General features: G+C 38.7%; 4 protein-coding genes across 6 annotated transcripts; 2 read left to right on the top strand and 2 right to left on the bottom strand.

The window, feature by feature from the left end:
- Positions 1 to 3910: 3910 nt before the first annotated feature.
- Positions 3911 to 5380, bottom strand: LOC134652450 (uncharacterized). 2 transcript variants are annotated; one of them, XM_063507640.1, is made up of 2 exons: positions 5316 to 5380; positions 3911 to 4755 (listed from the first exon to the last, which is right to left on the bottom strand). In XM_063507640.1, the coding sequence occupies exon 2, from the start codon at positions 4745 to 4747 to the stop codon at positions 4106 to 4108; it is 642 nt and encodes a 213-aa protein (XP_063363710.1). In that variant the 5' UTR covers positions 4748 to 4755; positions 5316 to 5380; the 3' UTR covers positions 3911 to 4105. The 2 variants fall into 2 exon arrangements, with proteins under 2 accessions (XP_063363710.1, XP_063363709.1); XM_063507639.1 differs by having other exon boundaries at positions 3912 to 4755; positions 5222 to 5372.
- Positions 5381 to 6019: 639 nt separating this feature from the next.
- Positions 6020 to 12022, top strand: LOC134651989 (acyl-protein thioesterase 1). The gene is made up of 5 exons (XM_063507139.1): positions 6020 to 6177; positions 6263 to 6294; positions 6377 to 6590; positions 7381 to 7554; positions 11738 to 12022. The coding sequence occupies exons 1-5, from the start codon at positions 6127 to 6129 to the stop codon at positions 11927 to 11929; spliced, it is 663 nt and encodes a 220-aa protein (XP_063363209.1). The 5' UTR covers positions 6020 to 6126; the 3' UTR covers positions 11930 to 12022.
- A 3265-nt stretch (positions 12023 to 15287) lies between these two features.
- On the top strand, positions 15288 to 17284 carry LOC134652449 (RNA exonuclease 5). 2 transcript variants are annotated; one of them, XM_063507637.1, is made up of 2 exons: positions 15288 to 15430; positions 15502 to 17284. In XM_063507637.1, exons 1-2 carry the CDS (start codon positions 15376 to 15378, stop codon positions 17178 to 17180), a joined length of 1734 nt encoding a protein of 577 aa, XP_063363707.1. In that variant the 5' UTR covers positions 15288 to 15375; the 3' UTR covers positions 17181 to 17284. The 2 variants fall into 2 exon arrangements, with proteins under 2 accessions (XP_063363707.1, XP_063363708.1); XM_063507638.1 differs by having other exon boundaries at positions 15289 to 15430; positions 15508 to 17284.
- A 1924-nt stretch (positions 17285 to 19208) lies between these two features.
- On the bottom strand, positions 19209 to 24578 carry LOC134652323 (uncharacterized). Its single transcript, XM_063507495.1, has 4 exons — positions 24167 to 24578; positions 22537 to 22725; positions 19544 to 19793; positions 19209 to 19356 (listed from the first exon to the last, which is right to left on the bottom strand). Exons 1-4 carry the CDS (start codon positions 24213 to 24215, stop codon positions 19209 to 19211), a joined length of 636 nt encoding a protein of 211 aa, XP_063363565.1. The 5' UTR covers positions 24216 to 24578.
- Positions 24579 to 25020: the final 442 nt, after the last annotated feature.

Below are 25020 nucleotides of genomic sequence, written 5' to 3'. Positions count from 1 at the left end.
TTGGACTTCTTCTGTCATATCAGTTACGTATGAGTTACGTGCAATGTGAAGTAAAATGAAATGAAAAACAATAATAGCTTTCGCGATTTGTTTCTTGATGCATATAGTTATTCAACTAATTATTTAATTTTTACAATTAGTATCGTGATTGCCTCTGTTTTATTGTTATGGTTATACGAGAAACCCAGATTTTACAAGGTACCTATAAGTAAAGAAATTGCTTTATTTTTCTTACTTCTCAATCGACTTTTTGATAATACATAATTAAGTAGAATGCTGTTCAATAGCGTCAAGATTTCCGGCCCTAGAAAAAATTGAATCGCACCGATATAGTAGATTGATAACCAAGGGGTGAAAGGCACTCATTTCTGCCGAGGTAGTTGGTGCTCGAACGCAGTGTTTTCATTTTGAATACAAGGAAAGTAAAATGAATGTACTTATTTTTAAAAATATGACTGAGTATACATTTTTATACTGTTTCTCGAGGGTACTTTCAATTAACAATTTAGGTAAAATAATCGTTATTTATGGAATAGGGAGTTAAAAATCTAATTGGAAAATGTATAACAAATCCATTTAAAACCAAATTTAAATTGTTTATTTTAAAAATATTTAAATAATCGTACTTGGAAAGTTAAATACTTTTAGAACAACAATGACCTGCTTTCAGAGCATGAGAAATGAAAAATAATGAGTTGTTCTATAATAGTGCTGCTCGCGGCGTGTAAGATGAACGCGAACTTAGCTGAAGTAGGTATGATGGCTTCCTAATGCCCGATAGGATGTAATCTGAGAGAATAGGAATAGGTACCTACACCTACCCCACATCAAAAGTACCTACCCCCGTGCGTCTAGCTCCTATCACTAATTTCAATCGCTCTCTATGTGCCAAGCTCAAGCAAGACGTTATGATAGGTTTCCAGCACTTAAGTGGCCGGCAAGCTTGGCCATAGGTACCTACCTACCAGTGGCGGCGCGTCTATAAAAGCCGACTCCCATCGGCTTGCCTGTTTTTGGACGTTTGAGCAGAGTTGTAAAGGAAATATATGTTTCTAAGTCTACCCACAGAATAAATAATAGTACTAAGTACAAAGACTCACTCTCTACCAAAACGCGTGTTACGATCAGCACAGATATGGCCGCTAGGTGGCGACAGCGCCACGCGCGGCTTATGGCTTTCCCCAAAATTGGGGCCGAACGGATGTACTTTTAGCTACCTGTAGCAAAGCGACGAAATCGCGGAGTGAGACACGCCTGCTATTACTAAGACTCCGCTGTCCGTCTGTCTGGCACTAGGCTGTAACTCATGAACCGTAATAGCTAGGTAGTTGAAATTTTCACAAATGTTGTATTTCTGTAGCCGCTATAACACCAAATACTAAAAACAAAATAAAATAAATATTTAAATGAGGCTCCCATACAACAAACGTATTTTTTTTGCGTAATGGTACGGTACGAAACCCTTCGTGCGCGAGTCCGACTCGCACTTGCCGCACTCGCAAAGCGACAAAATCGCGGAGTGAGACACGCGGTCTACCGTTAACTGAGGCGGCTGGTAATAAGAAGATTAAGTAGCAACTTACTAGATTTTGTCCCAAACTACCTTCTACTATTATAGAAATATCCTCACAGTGCAACTTCTTTACCTACCGCCTGAAATAAGTGGTAGACCTACAGATAGTTCCGCCTCTCCTCATTCTCACGTCTATTTTTTTATTCTAGCTTATTTTTAAACTGAGCATACACTCGAGTAGTTCAAGACGCGTGGAGAGTGATGAAATGGCAACTACAGGCCAAAGTGAAGCTAAAGAAAGTTGTGAACAACGCGAATCAAACGAATTGCTACAAGGCCATGTAGAATCTAAACTTGTTCAGAAAGAAGAATCAATGCACTGACTAAAAAGCTGGTAGTAAGGACAAGTATTTGATAGCAGTACCTATTGCTAAGATGATAACTCGCGTTAGCAAGTTATGAAATCCTTAACCCTAAAGCTGGCCACACACACTAGGTTTTGCGTGTCGGTTTTGCTTGTGCAAGCAAAACCAACAGGCACGACCGAGTTCCATAGGGCACACACACGTAACGACAAACCTGCACAAACTCTCAGTTCAAACCATCATGGCACCGGTAGTGGTGGTTGACGTCGACGCAATAACGCTGTTAGGTTTATATTTCGTCAGCCATACACGCATACAAACCATGAATCCACTCCACACTTAAAAAATAATAAAACTGGCCAAGTGCGAGTGGGACTCGCGCACGAAGGGTACCGTACCATTATCTATAAAAACGGAAAAAAAATCATGGGAGCCCCACTCCGACTCGCACTTGGCCGGTTTTTTAGTATTTGTTGTACTAGAGGCAACAGAAATAGATCATCTGTGAACATTTCAACTGTCTAACTAGCATAGTTCATGAGATACAGCCTAGTGACAGACGGACGGACGGACAGTGGAGTCTTAGTAATAGGGTTCCGTTTTACCCTTTGGGTACGGAACCCTAAATATCTACTAAAAATCCTGTACAATTGCATTTCGTTTGCGAGACGACATTGTTGCACAGTGACGTGCGACCTATCCCCTCGGCAATCACTGGATTACTGAAGCCTGCCAGCCACACACGTTCAGTTTTGCCTGCGCAAGCAAAACCGACAGGCAAAAAATATAAATTTTGATATTTTCAATTTTGCTTGCGCAGGCAAGGAGTTTGCTTGCGCAGGCAAGGAGTCATGTCATACACACGTTCAGTTATGCCTGCACAAGTTAACTGTGCAGGCATAACCATCGGTTATAACCTAGTGTGTGTGGCCGGCTTAACGCTTTTTACGTTATAAACAAAAACGTCACTGACACGCCAAGGTCCCGGGTGCATGCGAGCTAATGTAAACCTTACTTGAAAGTGTGAAGGTTACTTTGACAGCGTACGTAATTAGATAACACCTATAGTTTGTCCTCATGGCGGGGTGGGCACGACTAGTAACGACGATTTTAGGTGTTCTTGGCGTTGAAAAGATTAAAATAGCATAAGCTGCTTATATGCTCACTTATATGTATAAAAAGTCGAAGAGCTATACCTGCTTCATCTGCTGCATTTTAATTCCAGGAATTATTTATATCTATATAAGTATTGCAATTTCTCCTTTTCAAGGCCATTTGAATAAAATAATTGTATTTCTTTTGTATAAAATATTTTATTGTTCAACAATTGGTACCTATATATTTACACATTCAATTCAATTAATAATGGTTTGATTCAATTATAAAACTGGCAGTCAACTGACTGCACTTAACATTTTCAGTGTTCATCTGCATAATTAATATTTTAAAACTATCTGTCAATTTTCCCCTTCCTTGTCCTTGTATTTCATAATATAAAGTTGCCCATGTCATCCTAGGGCTTAAGCTTTCTAAATGCTAATCTTCATCGAATAATCAAAATTGATTCAGTTGTCTAGCCAAGGAAAGGAACCAGACAGAGAGAAAATAATTACTTGCATAATGGATTATCTACTTACAAATTTAGTGTTTAATTTTTCATAAGCCACTTTTATCATAGGTGGCACCAAATTGAAACAAAGTAACTACACACATTATTGGGACTGCTCAGACTGATTACCTAATCGAACCTTATTATGCTTGATGATTAGAACTTTTTTAGTGTAGCAGCCAAAATATTCTTCAATAGAAAAATAGTCATCTTTTTTTCCTACTTGCAAAATCTACATGCATCAAAGTATCAGATTCTATTGAACTATGTTAGATTAAAATTCATATTGCTTTACATAAAGAGTAACATAGTCAGACCAAGCTAATTCTGCATAGAATTTGCAATGTGTGGCAATGTCATCATAATGTCAAATTTCTGTGAAAATATGATGTTTATAATGACACTCCCTCACTTTAATCTATTCAAATTGGAGCACAGTTAGCTTTGACAGACTCTACATAAATGTGAAATAATAAATACCATCATTAATAATACCACATATGAATTAATTTTAATAAACAAACAAGTGTTTGTTTTTCAAGTAATAAAACTGAAGAAAATGGCCTGTAAAAATGGACCACTAATTTAACACAAGGTCTAACTGTGAGTAAACCTAGTTCAAATATACATCATTTCAGCCATAGAAGACATTTTTTTAGGTATGTGGACAAATGTTTCAAAGTAACTAGCTAATTCATCAATAGTGACATCACATGGTGGATTCAGAGCCTGCTGGGAACAAGAGGGGCCGGCTCTACCTTTGTCTGTTACTGATTCTCTGCTCTGAATACTGTTGCAAGGTAACTCTTTTTTCCACCATTTTGTATCATTGCTTGACGATGCAATTGCAGCATTGTCCCGTTCAGAAGATATTCTCAATTGATTGCAGTTTTGCACTAGTGCACACAAGACAGAATTTTCCGAATTTACACCTTCTAGTGGAGTCACTATTTTATTAGGATATGAACAGCAGTTGTGAGATTCTTCAGTATCTTTACAATAGTTTTGTAGCAATTTCAAGACTGGTTTTTTAAGAATTTTGTTGTTAGTATTTTTCTTTTTGCAGATTGACATGGAACTTTTGTTTCTTTGGGTCGAGCAATGGCACCTTAATGTTTGAGTGCCTCTTGGGAGCAAATGTCTTCTTTGCTGTGGCTGTGAGTGAAAAAATGGGTTAGCGTCAGTATTGTTTTTGCTTTTCACAGGTTCAATTTCAAGTTTCTCCATTTCCACTGGTAGTGATATGTCTTCTTTAGCCATTATACAAACTGCAAATAAAAACTTAAGGTAAAATACCACGTATAAAAAACACATTGGTTATGTGATGAAACATTTCAAATTTATAAACAGTTTAATTTAGTCAGCATGGCGGGTTTCGCTAATCTAGTAAACACTAAACATGACATGATTTGTGAAAGTGTTGTAGGTCGAGTAGGTATGTGAAATAAATGAATGAATATGTCTGTCAATTGGGACAAACAACACGTAAGAAATAGACACATAGACATCATTGTTTCCCGCGTACTATTTGTCAGGATTATGGCAGGTAATTTTGTAAACATTTGCATATAATGATTCATACAAATGACACTTAATTTTGAATAGCATGCAAGATAAAAATAGTTTATAAGTATTGAGGAAGCAAATACGACTCTACGAATATCTGTCAACTTCTAGAACAAATCATACGGATCCGTTTTCTTATCGTGATATTATATTTGTCCGGTCACTTACCGCTTAATTAAAAGGTCGTATAATCTGCCAGCGCTAATTATAATTATAAATAACCACAAAATCAGTGAATAATTAAGGAAATGCAATATCGTACGCTTTGTTTATCACTCCCACAGATGAAGAATCGTTGTTGTTGTTACGTACATTACATACAAACTTACAAAGCAAGCTAGCAACATTCATTGAAGATTGATAAAATGCATATCACGAAGTGGATGAATCTGTCGCTTGGACGCATATCTTGGACGGCCAATCAGGTATACCAACAGAGTGATAAATTCTATTCATTAGTTGGTCGTATCGTATTTCCAACAAAACGTAGTATATTCTCTTTGTTTCCAACTTTGATTTTTTCACTCTGTGGTCAAATGCGTCGCCGAACCACATTCGATGTGTTGCCTCTCTGTCGCTCTTGTAAAGTCGTACGTAAGTGTGACAGGGAGGCAACACGTCAAACGTGGTTCGCGGTAGGCCCTGAGCCCCGACTACAAACATAGAGGAACGAGAGATGAAATGGGGGAGAGGCCAGATGACCGAACGAGATGCACTTATAGAACTTTTAGTAGGAGTAGCAGAGAAAGCGCTATTATCGTTTTCATTGGCACAGTCTCACTTTTATTCCCCGCCGTAAAAGCCATAACACACTACCGCACTACTATATCTCTTTCTCGCTCTCATTGGTTCGACGCACCGAGGTCTCACGGGCGCAGGCGTATAGCTCGTCTATATAATACTAGGTCTATGACTACACATGAAAGTCAAAACTGACAGTTCCTTTCAGACAGAGTTCACAGCGCAGTGCACCTCCGCTGGTCCGCGTCCGCTGTCTAGCCAGTGTAGTCTGAAGTACTTGCAGTAGCGGAAAACTGTATTGATTATCACAAATTCGATAATTTCATTACGAAATGGAACCAAATCCTGTGATTATTGCAGCGACTGTAAAACAGACAGCATCCGTAAGTCCCATGAAATACTACTTTAGTGATATGAGATAAAATTAGCGAGACTAAAGTCCTGTTTTTATGGTGTGTTATGTTTCAGCTTATTTTTTTACACGGACTTGGTGATACTGGGTTAGTATTGTATAATGATTTGATATTATATCATAGATCAAGTTTCGTGAATAACAAGATGTAATCGGAAAGTACTTTTTAGCCACGGATGGGCGAGCACGATCGCCGCAATAAGGGGGCCTCACGTAAAAGTAATTTGCCCGACGGCTGCCACAATCCCAGTGACACTGAACGCTGGGTTCCGGATGCCGTCGTGGTTCGACCTGCGGACGCTGGACGCAACTGCCCCTGAAGATGAAGATGGAATCATGAGGGCAACGGGCCTAATTCATGGTTTGATTTCGGATGAGATTAAAGTAAGTACTATAGAAAGTCATTGTTATTATTACACAAAAGATTTGTCTTTTACAAATAGTTTATTATATTTTTTGTTTTTACCGTAAAATAATATTATAAGTAAAGTGTTTTTGTGTGTGCTAAAAAACTACGGAATAAAACAATGAATCCTGAGAATTGTTACATACTCCAATGAAATGTTTATAATGCTAATACAAAGATGACTAAATAACTACATGTTAATGCAGTGGTTCCAAAAGTTGACTGGGCTCTGACCCACCCTTAATAAACTGCCAAATTCGAACCCACCTCTTGGCCATCTTAAATTATTATTATGATTATTATTAAAGCCTTTCTTATACGAACTGTTAACATTTCATTTAACAATTATATGTGTATGTATAGTTCTTTATGCATGTTCGTAAGGTCATTTTGACCCAGGCCTCTTCCGAATCGCCTTTTTCTAATATATTTAAGTATTTGTCCAACATTTTCTTCTATTCTTGTCTATCTATTGCCATTTCTTTCCAGTCTTTTCCTATTATTTCTATTAGGCCTTTTACCCATCTTGTTTTTGCTGTCTTAAATAGGGAGCATGAAATTTTTATTATTACCGGCTGTTCATCTGATTGGTTGGCATGTTGTCTTATGATTCAGGTCCCTCAATTTTCGCTCGCGACACACCAATGGGTTGTTGGGTCACGACCCACAGGTTGGGGAAACATTAACATGAACTGCCTAAACCTAAACTACGATAATAATTTTTGATTAAGGACATAGGTACTTAATAATCAATACTATTTTTTACAGGCTGGCATTCCTGCAAACAGGGTGCTACTCGGTGGATTCTCCCAAGGTGGTGCTTTAGCTTTACATTCTGCGCTGACTTACCCTGAACCACTCGCCGGAGTAATCTCTCTGTCTTGCTGGCTTCCGCGGCATGCTTACTTCCCTGACGCGGTCAAGGCTCCTTTGGACTTACCGGTATGATTTTTTTATTATCTTGGTCACAGAGGCTCTAGCCAGAGATCCATAGTAAAACAGTTTCTGGCTGAAAACATTTTAACATATTGTGTGTTTTACTATGGACAACTAAATAGCTAGTCTAGGTCTTTGTAATAATTGAACATATACGAAAATTTTAGTATTATTGACACACTAGGGTGCATTTGGGTAAATGCGAGGGCGGGGTAATTTTGAAACTGGCAAATATCTACTAAACTAGAAACACTTCATACTTTAGCAACACTTACGCCACTGCAACGCTTACATGGCATCTTGCGTACTGTTGCTACAGTAGAAAGTGTTTCTAGTTTAGTAGATATTTGCCAGTTTCGAAATTACCCCGCCTTCACATTTACCCCAATGCACATATCTAATTATTATTTTTCAATCATTGATTTTGAAAGAAATCTTTGTATGACATTTTAATTACGTACTTATTGTAATTAATCTTTTAAGTGTTTAGTAGTTACTTACGGCCATGTCATTAATTTTGTTTATGGTTATTGTTCCATTTCTGGGATGTTAATTAAAATGATAATTGAATTGAATCTCACAGTTTTAACTGTTGATAGCTAAATATGTAATATGCATTGTATTAGGACAGGTGACATAATAGTGACATTTGAACTATTTAAAGTAAATTTTTAAATTAATTAATTAAACATATACCTAGGGCAAGCTGATTCTTAGGCAACTAAATGCAACACTATGGACACATAGCCTATGGACACCTGCAACTACAACAGATAAGCAAAAACTAACACTTGTTGTGCTGAAAATCGACTATCCTCCTGAAGGCCAGCCATACAAAAAAAGGCCTAAATTCGCCTGTGAAATTTGTATGTACCTAAACTAGCGACCCGCCCCGGCTTCGCACGGGTAAACCTTAACAAATTATAAAAATAATAAAATAAATTATGCACGTAAACCTTCCTCAAGAATCACTCTATTGATAGGTGAAAACCGTATGAAAATGCGTTCAGTACTTTTTGAGTTTATCGCGAACATAGACAGGCAGACGTTGTGGGAGGATTTATAAGATTTATAGATATGATAACAAAAAAAACCGGCCAAGTGCGAGTCGGACTCGCGCACGGAGGGTTCCGCACCATCAACAAAAAATAGAGCAAAACAAGCAAAAAAACGGTCACCCATCCAAGTACTGACCCCGCCCGACGTTGCTTAACTTCGGTCAAAAATCACGTTTGTTGTATGGGAGACCCACTTAAATCTTTATTTTATTCTGTTTTTAGTATTTGTTGTTATAGCGGCAACAGAAATACATCATCTGTGAAAATTTCAACTGTCTAGCTATCACGGTTCGTGAGATACAGCCTGGTGACAGACGGACGGACGGACGGACGGACGGACAGCGGAGTCTTAGTAATAGGGTCCCGTTTTTACCCTTTGGGTACCGAACCCTAAAAACCGGCAAGTGCGAGTCGGACTCGCGCACGAAGGGTTTCGTACCGTACCATTACGCAAAAAACGGCAAAAAAAAATACGTTTGTTGTATGGGAGCCTCATTTAAATATTTATTTTATTTTGTTTTTAGTATTTGGTGTTATAGCGGCTACAGAAATACAACATTTGTGAAAATTTCAACTACCTAGCTATTACGGTTCATGAGTTACAGCCTAGTGCCAGACAGACGGACAGCGGAGTCTTAGTAATAGCAGGCGTGTCTCACTCCGCGATTTCGTCGCTTTGCTACAGGTAGCTAAAAGTACATTCGTTCGGCCCCAATTTTGGGGAAAGCCATAAGCCGCGCGTGGCGCTGTCGCCACCTAGCGGCCACATCTGTGCTGATCGTAACAGACGCGTTTTGTTAGAGAGTGAGTCTTCTGTACTTAGTACTATTATTTATTCTGTGGTAATAGGGTCCCGTTTTTACCCTTTGGGTACGGAACCCTAAAAAGCTACTGAAATCGAAAAAAGCGCCTGCGCACGTTCTTGGGATTCGGGAAGCTTTGGGAATTTGACAAAGACAAAGTTAACCTATTAAATATTATTTTATTGTTTTACAAGCACGAATCAATATCATAATGCACCCTCAGGATTTGGAAGCAATTAATCATTCAAGCTCCGCAATACAGGAAGTAAAAGAAATTTGAGGAGGATCCAATGGCATTGCCAAATTCCATACACAAAATGTACTGTACCATAATAGTCGAGAGCGCCATTTGAGCGGCTTTGGAAGAATTTCGTACATTGTTCCGGTTGTTTCTATCTCTATCGCACGCGCATAATTATATTGCGATCCCCCGATGATACCGGCGGTCAATGCCGCTGTGCGAGTGTGCGTGTGCCAGCGTGATAGCTATATATTATAATTATACGCGTGAGATAAAGATAGGAACAGGTTGGTTAATGCACGAAATTCTTCGTGCTCAATTTCCTTACGTACCTACTTATTGAAATTCTATTGTACGCATTCAAATGCACTTGCCTCCAAGGCCAAGTTAGTGCAGTCAACCAAGACCTAAGACCTGGCGTATTGAATTATTAATTATGCAAATATTCTATTTTATGTACCTAGGTACCTACCTATACAACGTGACCTTAGCCTTTGGACAAATGCTGATATCCCATAAAGAATCACTTCTCGGGAAAGAGTTTGTAAAAAAGTAATTAGATTAGAAGCAAATATTGCATACAGTCCTTTCAAAAAGCGATCCTCTTATGTTAGGAATATCTTTAAGTTTATGTGTGACATTCAACTGCTAAAGGTACCTTATGGCGGTCGACGCATACGTCGTGTAATGGCTCCTCTACACGATGGGCCAGCGCCGGCCACTCCAAGGGACGCATTCATGCGTTAGAGGGAGAGTGATTTTGCTATCTCATTCTACCGCATGGCTGCGTCCCTTGGAGTGGCCAGCGCTGGCCCATCGTGTATGGGAGCCCTAACACTGCATTAGTATTGGAACGTCATCAATAGGGGGTATTAGCCCCCATTCGGACGGGAGCTTTTTCAACGCGCGTTAAAAAAGCGTTTCATTGACACAAATGGATACATGTGTATTTATTCACACGACAGCGGTGGCGCTTTTTATCAAGCATTGTTGGATTTTCGACGTTAAGCGTTGGTCGTTAAATCGAATTTAGCGTGTGGACGGATTCAAGCGCTTTTTTAATGCGCATTGAAAAAGCGCTCGTTAGTAGGAGGCCTTAGTGCAATGTTCTGCCGCCAGAGTAGCACTAGCACCCATCGTAAACATTCGTAAACCATGGAGTAACTTATACATACTGTACCTTAAACTGTTTTTTGACAAGTTTTCACAGACAATAAAATATTATAGCCGTTTATACTCTCGCGCGAGCCACGAGACAAGCCGCGAACCGCGCCACGACTGCCACGAGACGCGAGTGTAACCGGTGGGCTCGCGGCTCGTCTCGTGGCTCGCAAGCTCGTCGAGCTAATATAATTTAAACACTAACGGCACGGCATAAGGTTTATAACCGAATGACAAGCCGAACGCGAGTGTGTCGAGGCGAGCCACGAGACGCGCCGCGACCCGAGAGTCTAAACCGGCTATTACATTGATACTACATCAAGGCGGTTTATTTACAAAGGGCCTACCGGGAAACGCGAATCTCAGCTACGAGTATCTGCCTCTTTATCGCTCGAATATGTAAGAGTGATAGAGAGGTTGAATAGCAAAATTTCTACTCTCTTTTTTGCGGTAGACCCTTAGATTGTGATGGACCATGAATCTAGTATTTTAACTGGATCAGGCATGAGGGGTGGGGGAAAATGATCGAACGGGATAATCTTATGTATCTTTCAGTAGGAGTAGCAGCGAAAGCGCTATTATTGTTTGTCCTTGTAACAGTCTCATATTTTTTTTATTCCCCACCATAAATTAGTATGGATTATGGTGGGCAACAAATAAATTCAACCAATCATAGTGTCGCATTGCCTATGTTTTGTCCCTCACGGAGGCACGCGTATACCACTTCTATAGGATCCTACCTTCTATGTGATGGACTGTGGAAGTGGCGCCCTCTACGCAGAGTTTCGCGTAATATTCCCTATAATAGCGTAAGGGCCAACCGCCATAAGGTACACTTACCTGTGGAGGTTATGGAACGAAATCCTCAGGATTTAATCCTGTACACTTGTATAGCCAGTTGTTGAATATGAACATTCTTATTTCAGATATTCCAAGCCCACGGTGACTGCGACCCAGTAGTCCCCTTCAAGTGGGGTCAAATGACCGCCTCCTTTCTCAAGACCTTCATGAAGAATATCGAGTTCACCACATATCAGGGACTGACACACTCCTCATCAGAGGCCGAACTTAAAGACATGCGGGCATTCATTGAAAGGACGATACCTGCCTCTAAATAAACAATACTAAGTATACTATTTTTCGAAGCATTGGCTTCAAGAAAGTTAATTATTTTTATCCTTATGAAATAAAATTGACCTACAAAAATGAAATAGCATGTAACCAAATGTATTAGCACATTCTTAAATCCATTAATCGAGATCCAATTGGTCTAAACGAACGCGACGCGACGCGACGCGACTTACCAAATATAGTATATTATATGATTATATCTATGAGTATGATGAGTACATGTAATTATTAGATATCTTTGAGTTACGTGAAGTTAGTACAAAATAAAGTTCAAGGATTACATCTAAATGAATGTTTTTTTTTTAATCTATTTAGTACCTATTCAAATGGTAATAGGCCTGTGACTCCTGTGAGGAGGTCGCAGGTTCGAACCCCAGCTCCAAACCAATGAATTCCAATAAGATAAGGGGTCGCCAAGAAATCATGTGATCATATATTTGGCCTATTTAGGGTTCCGTAGCCAAATGGCAAAAAACGGAACCCTTATAGATTCGTCATGTCTGTCTGTCTGTTTGATTATATTTTTGCGGCCTTCGAATGGTTGGCAGTAAGAGTAGCAGAGAAAGCGTTATTAATGTTATTATTGTTTGTCCTTGACTCCTTGTCACAGTCTCACATTTTTTTGTGGCGGCACGAAGCCGCGATTCGCGCACGAGTGCGGAGGGGGCTTTTGATCATTGGCCGCCTATTTTCGTCAGAGGGGAACGCCTACTCCGTTACTGGCCGTTTGGTTATATTAATATATATATTTTTTTATAGTATTATACATTTTCATTTTGAGTTTTAATCGTGTGTCGATAGATGGCAGTAAATTTACTGTGACTACATAGATGGTAGTATTTCTATAGATGTGGCCTACCGCGTGCCCCCGTAAGGGATAGACATAGATGACGTCACAAACCCGGGGATACCATGTGACTATTATCATGCCGCGATCAGAAAGTGATTAGAAATAACAGATTTCCATACACTTACGTCAAAATCAATATGGATTGACAGCTATCTCAATCCCTTTCAGCGCGAGCGCGAAAATGACAAGTCTGTGCCCTTTCTAATCGCGATTCAGTAATACATGGTGACATTGGTGACTACAAAATTTACCCCCTCTATACTATCTATTCTATTTGGTTATATAGCCCCCTCCACACTCGTGCGCGATTCACGCACATAGTCTGGAGGGAGCTTATAAGCAGATGGGCGTACCGTAAGCCTCCTCCACATTCGTGCGCGAATCCAATGAAAAAAGAATCATATGGAAGCGACATACCTACAAAAAAAGTGTGGCCGACGCCATATTGCCGAGAACTGAACATGGCGGTCTGTAGTGCTGTAAGACAAGTTGATATTTGACAAGGATATCGATAAACTAAGTTGTCATCATTTTAAACACATAAACCTATTAGATCCACTTAAAGACAAGAAAAACATAGTGTACAAAAGGCGGAGTTTATACGTCTTATGATATTCTCTACCAGTCCACCTTAACGCAAAGCAGAAAAAATGTTGATGTTGGCCTGTAACTTAAGATAACATATAATTGAGAGAACGCTATTTGTTGGCTTATGAGTCTTTATGACGGCCGTTTGCATTATCGATACCTACTCTAGTTCATAATCGTACTAATTACGATTAATTAAGACGATAGTGCAGATATCACAAAGTTGCAATTTAATTATTAATATAAATGCATAGATGGTCAGGCAAGTCTTGTCGGTAGAAAAACGCGCAAAATTCAAATTTTCTATGGGACGATATCCCTTCGCGCCTACATTTTTGAAATTTGCCGTCTTTTTTTACTGACAAGATCTGCTTGACCATTTATAATTAGCGGTATTGTGAACTAGGGTACCGTTATTAGTTAAATATAACATAAGAAGATTATTCTTCCTATGTAGAATAAAACAACATTCATACACAAAAATATTCTTTATTCATTTCTGATTCGGAATAATACAACTTTGTTCAGGTAGTTCCAGAAAGATTCTTTTTCCGTTTGTTTTTTCTATAATATTGGAAACGTACATCAAGGTAAGTTTGAATTACTTACACTTTTCATCAGCAAGAGTTTGTGTTTTGCCTTATATTTTCTGTTCCAATGGTTTCTAACCATTTTTTTCTCGTACATTCAGTTCAGATTTCGGTAACCTGAAAAAACAAAAATATTATATAATATATGATTACTTACTTTCCCTCAGTACAACCGCTTTCAGGATACAGGTTTTAAGTATATACATACATATATACTTGGTCAACCAGATCTTTTCAGTAGAAAAAGGCGGCAAATTTGAAAAATGTAGGCGCGAAGGGATATCGTCCGTCGTAAAATGAGATTGGTCCAATTTTTGCTAATTAATTGAAAATATAAATGTACATACAAAATCTTTCAAATACATGTTAAGATTCTTCCCCAAACTTTTCTTAAATTCGATATAAAAGCACATCACTAGCTGTCAAATGTACTAATTTCTATAGTACGAAAATATCGAAAATAAATCCTTAATTTATTCCAGTATATCGCAAATAGTATTTATTGGCTAGTTATTAACTAAATACACACCATAAGAAGGCAGTCATCTATGAAATAACAAATATTTTAGTTAAAATGTAAACATACCGGTGCAACGACAAACTTTTCCGGTTTTCCTTTTTTCTTGAGCCACATCCAACAAAACTGCACTTAGGCATTATGTCCTTTCTTGTCCTTAACCACTACACCACATTATTAAACAGAAATATTCGCAAAATTTCCAAATATCCAATATTTTATTTTAATAACAGAACACTTTGACGCTTCATGTACCATGGAAAACGTGAACTGAATATGGCGGACCGGCCACAGTAGGCATGTCACGTGACCATCAAATGAAAAATGTTGCCATAGCAGAACGCACTGAAGTATTGTTATCCTTTTCCACATAAGAGAAAATATATTGGTTAGAAAGTGACAACATAATGTTTACTTATTCTGCATCGAAATGCTTGGTATTTGTATAACTGATTGCATGTATAGAACAATATGCCGAGTCCACTCTTTTATACGTCATTGCGCGAATCGCGGTGCGAAGCCGCGAACGCGAGTGTGGCGTCCATTTCGCAGATCTGCGAACTTCACTCCACGGAATGGGCTGTACATAATGTATCTTTCTCGCTCTCACTTATAGCAGCGTCGGACGTACGGTGGACCACTACACAGGATCGAACACGCCCCGGACCGGACCAAGTTCGCGTTCGGTTCGACCGTGAGTTAACACATGTTATGTAGTCTGTGGCATGCTGAATGTGCTGACTTGACAGTGACAGTTGACACTGGCAGCTTGACCGCATGTCGTGTTCTCTTGATCTTGGTTTGAATGTTTACGATACTTACGAATTAGTATAAAATAAAGTACAGCAAAATATATTCTGAGGGCATTCTACATTGATTTCTTGAAAAATGGTAGACTGTCCAACACCAAAAAAACGCCGTAAAGGCAACGTTAATAACCAACGTAAGTAATCATAGGCTAGTCTGAATTTGTTAAGAAATTTGTAAACGTTCTAAACATTTCTAACCTTTCAGAGCAAGATGTTTCAAGAAAAGAAACTCAAAATGGAACCGGTGACTCCGCCGTAGACGTAAATGAGAATAAACGGGCCCGTCCAAAGCATATGCCTAAGTTTAGGCTAAAAACTGCAGGTGAGACCTCTTCCTTGTCTACTCCTAGTAGCGAAAGAATCCCGTTGACCCTGACTGATATACAGTACGTGCTACTGCACTCATTGCTGGGGAATCTAAACTTAGCGCAACCACCCCGGTGGTATGTGCTTGACAAATGCAATAATATCAAACAAACTACATGTCTCGTTCTGGAGGGCATTTCTATACAGCATTGGGATAAATTACAAGATAAATTCTCTAAAACTAAAAAAATCTTTGAAGATTATGTGGAAGTCTTAACACCATCGGTGTATGAAGGCTCTCTAGTGCAAGAACTAGCATTAGTTCCTCTGTCAGAAAATGAAAAAGAAATTCTGATACAAAAGTATGGAAGTATGAACTTGGCTCTAGAAGCAAGAAAAGACTTGATGATTATGATGAGGGCAGTGTTTCCCATCACAGGTGAAGTCAATGAGCCACTTGAAATCAGTTCAGAAGATAAATTCCCAAGAACACAACTAATGCTATCAGCATGGCAACTGATAGAGGAATCTTACCCGGTTCCTTTAAAAGGCAAGCTGGAGAGTGCTTACTCAGATTATGTCATGACAAAAGATCAGTATATGCCAGTTACAGATAAATCACCCATGTTTGGTCTAGATTGTGAAATGTGCATTACCGATGCAGGCTCCGAGTTGACTCGCGTGTCCTTGGTAGATGAAAAGCACAACATGATCTATGATTCTCTTGTAAAGCCATATAATGATATTACAGACTATTTAACTAGGTATTCGGGGATAACAAAGAGCCTATTGAGTGAAGTGACCAAGCGGCTTGAAGATGTCCAAAAGGATATCAGAGAACTGTTGCCGGCAGACGCAATATTAGTTGGACAATCCTTGAACTTAGATTTACATGCTTTGAGGATGATGCATCCATATGTAATAGATACCAGTGTAATTTTCAATTTTACTGGAGAAAGAACTCGCAAACCTAAGCTCAAAGCATTAGCGAGAGAATTATTGAAACTGGATATCCAATCAGGTAAGAATGGCCATTGCTCTGTAGAAGACTCCCTGGCATCACTCAAATTAGTACAGCTTAAACTTAGTAAAAGCATAGAATTTGGAGATGCTGTGCATACCAACAGGGAAAAATACAAAGAGAATTTTAAATTGGCAATTGCAAAAGAATATGCTTTATCAATCTTTAACCATATGATAGAGCAAAAGAAAACTTCTTTAGTTGTTGGCTGTGACAACATAACAGGTGATTATTACACATACCTGACCCAAGCTAAAGAAAGTTTAAGTTCACAATTTAAAAAAGTTAAACCAAAAAGGGTTAAACTGAAAACTGTTGACGGGGTTGATGAAGTGATTTCATCATTAGCAGAATCTGTAAAGGAGTACAACTTTTCTATGGCGCATTTAAAACTAGACATAGATAGTGAAAATGAGAGTAAACAAATAGAGCAAATAGATAATTGGATACAAACTGTGTGGAGCAGTCTGCCACATGCTGCTCTGTGTGCCGTGGTGTTTGGTGGGACCTCTGATGATAATGGACTTGCTATGATAAAGATCAAAAGTAGTTTGTAGCTTTCCTAATATGATAGATTAAGCGTAATGAACACATTTGATTTATGTCAATGAAACATGTATCTATGTACCAAAATATATATTTGGTATTAAAACATTTGAAGAATTTCATTATTTAAAATTCTCTTCTAGGATAGATAACTTTTGAAGGCTAATATTAGAGTTTATTTCTTCTTCTACAACTTTTGACATGGCCCTTTCAATTTTCGACGGCAAATTAGAAAATAATGTTTAATTAAATATATTATAATCTAACTTAAATGTCGCAAATTAACTTTAGTATTAGTACCTTAAAGGAAATGTGTCGATTTCAAAATCACTCTATACAGACAATACGTAATATACACCCTCAATCTATCTCATTTATACCTAGTATCTATTCATAAAGTACTTAGGTAACAAGGCCCTTCAATGTAAAATGAACTATTAGATTGGTAGAATAAAACACACAGTATGGAACGAGAATGTATATTGACCTAGTGGTTTTATCCTAACATCTTTAAAGTTTAAATCTTTTTATTTTTGCAACAGCAACACTAAGTAATACATAATTTCCTGGTTAGGTTACATAAAAATGTACATAGATATTTTCATCATTGTACATATTAAAAATTTTACTACCTTTGCGTAGACTGCTATCCTTTTGCCGCAACTCACTTCGTGTTTCTACTGTATTGCGTTGCATTTCAGTGAAGCAACCTACTTTTGTTATTCGTTTTGTATGTTTAGGAAAGTTTAACAGATCGGCCTTAATTACCTTAATACGATACGTCCACTATCGTATCGCTTCTCCATACAAGGTCCCCATTTTCCTCCCTAGATATTATTTTTTTAGATTTTTTGGTTATTATAAGAGTTAGGAGCAAAAAACAAATTCCATACAAATTAACATCTCTTAACAATAAAATAATTGAAAAATAAAAACAAATAAAGGGGCTTAGCGGTGGTTAATACAAAGTGTAACAAAAATAGTGGGGATCCGTTTAAGGGCATCGGAACACGATACCGAATATGCCCTTAAACGGATCCCCACTGTTTTTGTTACAACCTGTATATGACACCGTAAGATTGTGAACCCGTTAGTTTATAATCTAACGTAGGTTAGGTTAGGTTAGATTATAATCTCCCTACCGTCAGTTTATAATGTAACTAGCGAGATTATAATATGACGAGTGTTTACAATTTTACGGTGACATATACATCAATTTAATATACACATAATCCTGGGGGGAAAATGAGGACTACGTTTTTATGGAGTACTACTAGGGTTTGCAATCCGGATCCGAATGGTATGAAATTATCCGGATCCGGATCCGCGGATCTTCCCATACATTTCGGATCCGTCGTGCAAACCTTAAGTACTACCTTTCTTAAGTCCATAAATCTTACAACAAAAGCAAATCGATAAAAAACTACGAAGTGAATTTCGGCACATCATAGATGTTTGCCAGCAACGCATATACCTATGTTTTCACCATCATACAAGTTTGTTCCTAGGCCACGCCCCCTGGCAGTGAATGCGTTGGTAGGTACACAGATAAATCATTCTTTTTAAAAACCTATCTACTCTTATATATCCAATTCAAATTTACATGTGTGATTGCATCCCAGGTAAGTATAGCTTGAGAAGTTGAGACCGAGATCCAGTGCCTGTGTGATTGTGCCTAATTGAAAATGTTACACACCGTTCCTGCGTTCCGCGCCAATCGGGTAGAATTAATGCATATCTATTGCACTGGTTCTGCACCGAGAAGTTCGGAAGAGCCTAAGTTTACTAAAATATAGCCAGCTATTGATCGAATTAACTTTTGAAAAGGAGTCGTTGATGTCAGCTTTTGTTGTTGAGCATGGTATTAAATTGGGGTCTCAAAACTACTCCTCAGACTGGCCGGAGTGACATCGTAAGACGCAGTAGGTATATACCTACCAAACTATCACTTGAATATATTATAGGTAGATTGAATTAGAGTTTTAATAAGGTTGCCCGCGTTAGCTAGGCCCTGAAGTCAACCAGCGCTTGAGCATTATTCACTTTAAGGTGTAGATTTGTCCGGTAAGAGGGTCGACGGCGAGTGATGGTGGAAGCTCTGCCGCGATGTCCGCTAGCGCTTCCCAGCGCGTGGCCCGACTGCTCTCCGACTGACTCGGGCTGACCATTGCTTCTAAATGCTCGCAACTGGAAAAAGGTTTGTGTCATGTTACATTTGTATAGGACAATAATATTTCCGACGTTCGACGCTCATTTTCGACCATTAGAACCAACTGTATAGGTACTTAGGTTACCGTAGGTACTTGTTTTTTTAATGCTTAACGTAGGTATGATGATTGTAATAAATTCGTAAGAACGATATACTTATTCTTACTTGTTATCTAGTTGTTCTGCAGTGTTCGCAGCGTCGACTTGTTCGCTAGCCTCCGCGACCTCGGGGGGAGCGTCAGGCTCCTCGGGAGTACTCCTCGCACTCTCAGTGTTGTTGCCTGAATGCAACATCTCCACCACTTGCTCGACCACTTCTTCTAATTTTGGAGTGTGCTCTTTTTCTTCCTGCATTAATCTAAAACTTTCATCCCAGGCGTTTTGGTTATCTATCCTAAAACTATCCGTCTGTACATCTAAAAAAAGAAACATATTGGTCAAAAAGATAAGGTCACTTTTAAATTTTAATAAATATACGTTGTTATTAATTGTGTTCTGCCACTGCAAGACTTGTGTTGCACCTAAGGCACACCTCGGACACTGGCGATCAAATGTATGAAACAAACGCGTTCCTACGCACACAGCCTAAGCTCGTGTAGGTGAACGCGTACCATGCTTGTGTGAGTGAGATCACACATTGTAGGGTAACTGTGAGGTAACCGAGAGCGGTTGGGCGGCACTTTCAACGGGAGGCAGGGAGTGTCCATACTGTACGCTAGTACTCTTTATTATACTGTGCCTAAGGTCCCATACTCGATGGGGTTAAGTTGCTTTATTTATTATTACAGGGATGTGAATCCATATTAGATATCTAACCTTGGGCTTTTATCAGATCATTAGATTAGAGCAGTTCTTTATTTGTTGTACACCATCTACAATAATTTCTTGCACAACGAAGGGCCCACACATATATGTATAGTCGTATTCGTAGAGACGTAAGAGCACGCCATACATTTTGCGCGCTGCGATGTGAAAAATATTATTGCTGGTAATTGCAGAACCTCTGCAATACTACAGCTCAACCGAACACCAGAGGAAAACGTGCCAAATTAAACTTTCAATTAAAAACGGACGCCGTGAGACGGGGGAAACTAAATAACAGCGAAAGAAAAAATGTAGAGTAAAAACAGATACTGTAAAAGTCGACCCGGTTCGCAGGCGTTAGGCAAATTTGCATATAATTGTTCAGCTCTTTGCTGGGTTTACGGTGGCGAAGTTTAAAAATATACCGTCACGTCATACCGAAATAAAATGAATGAAATAAAACAAGTGCGAGGGCTAGACGTAGTCTGGTTAACGAGGTCGTGAAAATATTCCAGACTAATGTGATACCTATACATAAGAAAGTTGATATATGTAAAATTCAACGTTTTTGAAACTTGGTTGATTGACTTGATTGTCTACGGCAGCATTTCCTAAACTCTGGGTCGCGAGTGAATATTGAGTGGGCCCTGGGTTATAACCGCGAAAATTGAATTTCGGTTTTCGCGGTAGTCTCCCGACCATTTTTTTAATTCATATATTTTTAAATGCAAACGCTCGTTACAAAAGTTAGATTAACGCGGTTCAGCAGGAACACAAACTCTATTATAATTTTTGCATTGATTTTTTTTTTGCTGAATTTCCATGGGGTTAAATCGGCAGCTCTTAAGGGCCACTATCATATTTGTCTTCGTATTTGTCGTCGTTTTCCATTTTCGCACTTAGTAAGTTTAGTAACTTACTTCATTTAATGGTAAAATGTAAACTTAAAGTACTGTCTATTAAGTATTTTCCCATTAGGAAATGTGTTCAGAGGGGAAGAAAGAAGTAGGTATAGTATAAGTGTGGTAGGTATACATATGTATAGTATACCTATTATGTGGCTACCACCAGTTTGGCACTGACATAAACGCTATGTGATGTATGAATAGTACATTACATAATACATACCTAGGGAGGTCAATTCCTGAATGCTCCAGATCGCAGGTGTTTGTGGCCCGAACCGAAGGTGAGGGCCATAAATATGCGATCTGGGGCTTTACGAATTACCGCCCGTGGTTTGTATAAAGTTTTACGTCTTGCCTTGGCCAGGAAGTGAGATTTTCTCCTCGCGTAGCGGGGAAAAAGTCCCGCTTAGGGGCCTAGGGTTACGTAAAGTAAATTACGTAGACATTTAGCGTATATGTCAGTTTCTAAACGAAATCGCATGACGATCGACGCGACATGAAGGTTATTTAAGGAGCTTGGTTTATGACTGTATCTTGTTAGACTACTTATCTGGTATTGTCAGGCGTAGCATTTAAGCATAATTGTTCTTAGATGTTGTAGTACCTAGTACAAGTCTACAAGCTAACTTAGTTACTAACGTGTAGCGTGCTAATGTGCCTAAATCTAAATACACTCATAAATAATTTGACCTAATGCTTAATGGAGAAGAGGGCGAGCTATCGCGAAAGATCGCTGTTCGTAATAGTGTTCGTGCTCCTTGCAATATTAAATGCCTGTAATATTTTAACAAGTAGCGGTAGTTCCTATACCTACGAACGGATTTCGTGCTTGTGGTTTAGTAAGGAATTTAGGTAGGTACCTATAGGTAGAATGTTGTTGGCACCAATTAGTTCTCATCGTCACCTGTTATTCCAGAACGCGCAAAGGTATTGGAATTGAATTGGAATAGAGTTAGACCAAGATAATTATGCAACGATTTTAACAGCACAGACTGTAAGTGTTATTTATACGTTATAATTTAATACAATTTTGACAATATTGCACAGTTTGGGCTATAAAATCGCTGCAGACTTATCTTGGTCTAACTGTAGAATTGGTGTTCTGCGGCATTTTTTAAATTCAATTACAAATGTTCATGTTATAATGGAGTAGATTCGACGATTTATATATTAGATCCATTCTATTTAAAAATACATTGGAACGGTCCGATCGAAAATATAATACCTAATAATATGTTTCGTATTTTCTCGGCGCTTGTTTTTACAATAATAAGTATATTATTAAAATTGTTCGAACTTTTCAAAGTTTATCTAAAGCCTCGAAAGTATTTTTTTTTTCAAGTTTTTGTGTTTTTGTAAGGTTTAATCAAAAGTGCCTACCAAAATTTTGCTTACTGTCTCACCAGTTGCAACTTACTCGTAGATTAGATGGCACCTATCACAAACTCACCTTTATCTATTCGCTGACTTGCAGTGTCTAATATAGATTTGCCGGTTTGAGATAATAGTATTGATTCATCTAAATTATCACACATATTAGGAAGCACCTTATTTTCAATAATGGCTCGTGTTTCAGTTTCCATTTTCTTTAACTCCTCCGTTGGCTTTTCTTCTTCGTCTGCAAATGATATATTTCTTTCTGAAAAACGGAATTATTAGTAATTAATATCTTCAATGATGCTCCATTTACGACTCCCTGTGCTATAATAACCACATTACGTAACTACGTCGAAAATGTACCTATATGTAATACCATACTATTATTACCATATTTATGTACCTACTGTAAAACGTTGATACTCGATACACGTGCGATTCGCAGCTTGTGTCGATTTAAATTAAAACGCTCCCTTCGGTCGTGTTTTAAAATTCGCCACTCGTTGCGAATTTTCTTATTTTTCGAACTTGCATCGTAAATACGTAAAACTATTACACTTAGCGCCACTTGCACCATTCCACTAACCCGGGGTTAACCGGGTAAACCTGGGGTTACCATAGTTACCAGTACAATTTGACACTGGGTTAACGGTTTAACCGCTTAATCCCGGGTTCCTGGGATGGTGCAAGTGGCGCTTACGTTCTCATTCTCACTACGACGGCTACGTGTTACGCCTCTGCTACAAAGCGGGTAATATCTACCTGCTACGGCGTAGCGCTACGAGATAAGCTTAGCACACAGGCTTAGCACATTCAGCTTGCTTCGCTTGCTACGCGCTACGAGCGTAGCCGATAACATGGGAAAAACCGTATGTAGCGAAAAGCGACTATGGATAATGCACCCGCCTGACGGGTTGCTGGCAGTGAATGCGTTAAGTACCTAATAGAATAGGAGAAGTAAAAATAACCTCGGGTTAATTGACCATTATAGGTATAACAACTTATATAAAATTCAAATGTTATATAGTTTCTTTACGCGCAATCAAGGACAAACTCATAACATAAAGAAATTACTAAGGTAGCTAATCAAGTACCTAATCAGATATCAGATATGTAAATACATACAGAACTACAGGACGTAATTAAAGTGGCGGAAAGGGCCAACTTCATTTAATATTGCTACAATTAGCAACTCAAGAGCGACAAAAATACATTGATTACCAAAACAAACAAAGAATTACAATTCAAGGGCTTACATATTAGCTAGAGCTACTACTGCGTTCATGTACTTTTTGTAATGTATTATTTTATTGCAAAGTGGGTAAATTTTATTATAAAGCACCAGCAGGGGGATGGTTTTTAGTATTTTATTTTAAGATTACCTAGCATTATTAATTTTTATTGGATATATGTGAATGTTATAGGTATGTATTTGTGAATTAGTAGGTAATTTTAATTTAAGAACCTGCAGTCTACAAGAAATAGTTTAACACTGATTATCTAACCGAGAAAAGTAATTTAATTAACAAATTATAGGTACTTTTTTTTAAGTATTTACAAATTATTAATTAAATAGCTTAAATTCCTTTCTGCTACTGTAAACCCTTTTTAGCCTTGAATATTCAATACAAAGGGATTAAGACTTTCTTCTCAAAGGTCAACCCCAAACAAAACAAACAAAAATAGAACACCCCAATGCAAACCTGTGGCATTCGGTGGAGCCATACTTGGAGCGCTGCTCGTGCAGCCCATGATTCATGGGTCCAGTACTAGCCGACCTCCATACGTAGAGTTGTTTCTGTATTTTACACTCGGATATTGCCAATGTTTGGTGACAATCGGCGAACTGGTGGTTCGCGACCGCTGGGGTGAGTGGCGCGGCACTGCCGAGCACCGAGCACCCAGCTCGACTGCGCGCCCTGAGATCGTATCGTAACTGCCTATTATGGGAGGAGGGAGCCCACTCAACTGACCTCGCACCCCCATCGCGTTTTTCCAATTAAACCAACGTAATACATTCCTTTACTTTGACGCGCATATTTAGCGAGACCTTTCCTCCCACGGGCGGAATTTCAATGTGAAGGCTTTGTGCTTCTCTACATGATGAACTTATTCATAAATTGTGACGTCGTATTCCTATTGTGCCCTCCCCGCTTCTAAGAAAGATTAACACCCCAACTGCCTACAAATGTTTCTACACCACCAATTATGGGTCCCTATTTTTAGGCTACACATTTCAAGTAGAGCGCATTGTGATACCCCTAAAAATACAAAGCGTCCATTTGAGTTAGCTTCTTGCTGAACCTCCCCAAAATTAATACTGAATATGTATAATAGGTACTTTGCGTGGCAGAAATTTATCTCACCCTCACTTTCTAGTACCCTTTGCCCTTGCCTTTTGCACCACTGAGGGACTAGTTTGGGACTCCTGCATGGTAGGGATTGCAGAACCGGTACTGTTTAAAAGAACCGGGATTTTCGGTACCGGGCAAAAATGGAACCGGGATTTCCCGGTATTTTCGGTACTTTCGGGACTGCCTTCAAAAATCAGTTTTCA

This window comes from Cydia amplana, chromosome 11, assembly GCF_948474715.1.
Source record: "Cydia amplana chromosome 11, ilCydAmpl1.1, whole genome shotgun sequence".
Taxonomy (NCBI): Eukaryota; Metazoa; Arthropoda; class Insecta; order Lepidoptera; family Tortricidae; genus Cydia; species Cydia amplana.
The sequence above is the reverse complement of the archived record's forward strand: the minus strand, read 5'-3'. Positions and strand labels throughout refer to the sequence as shown.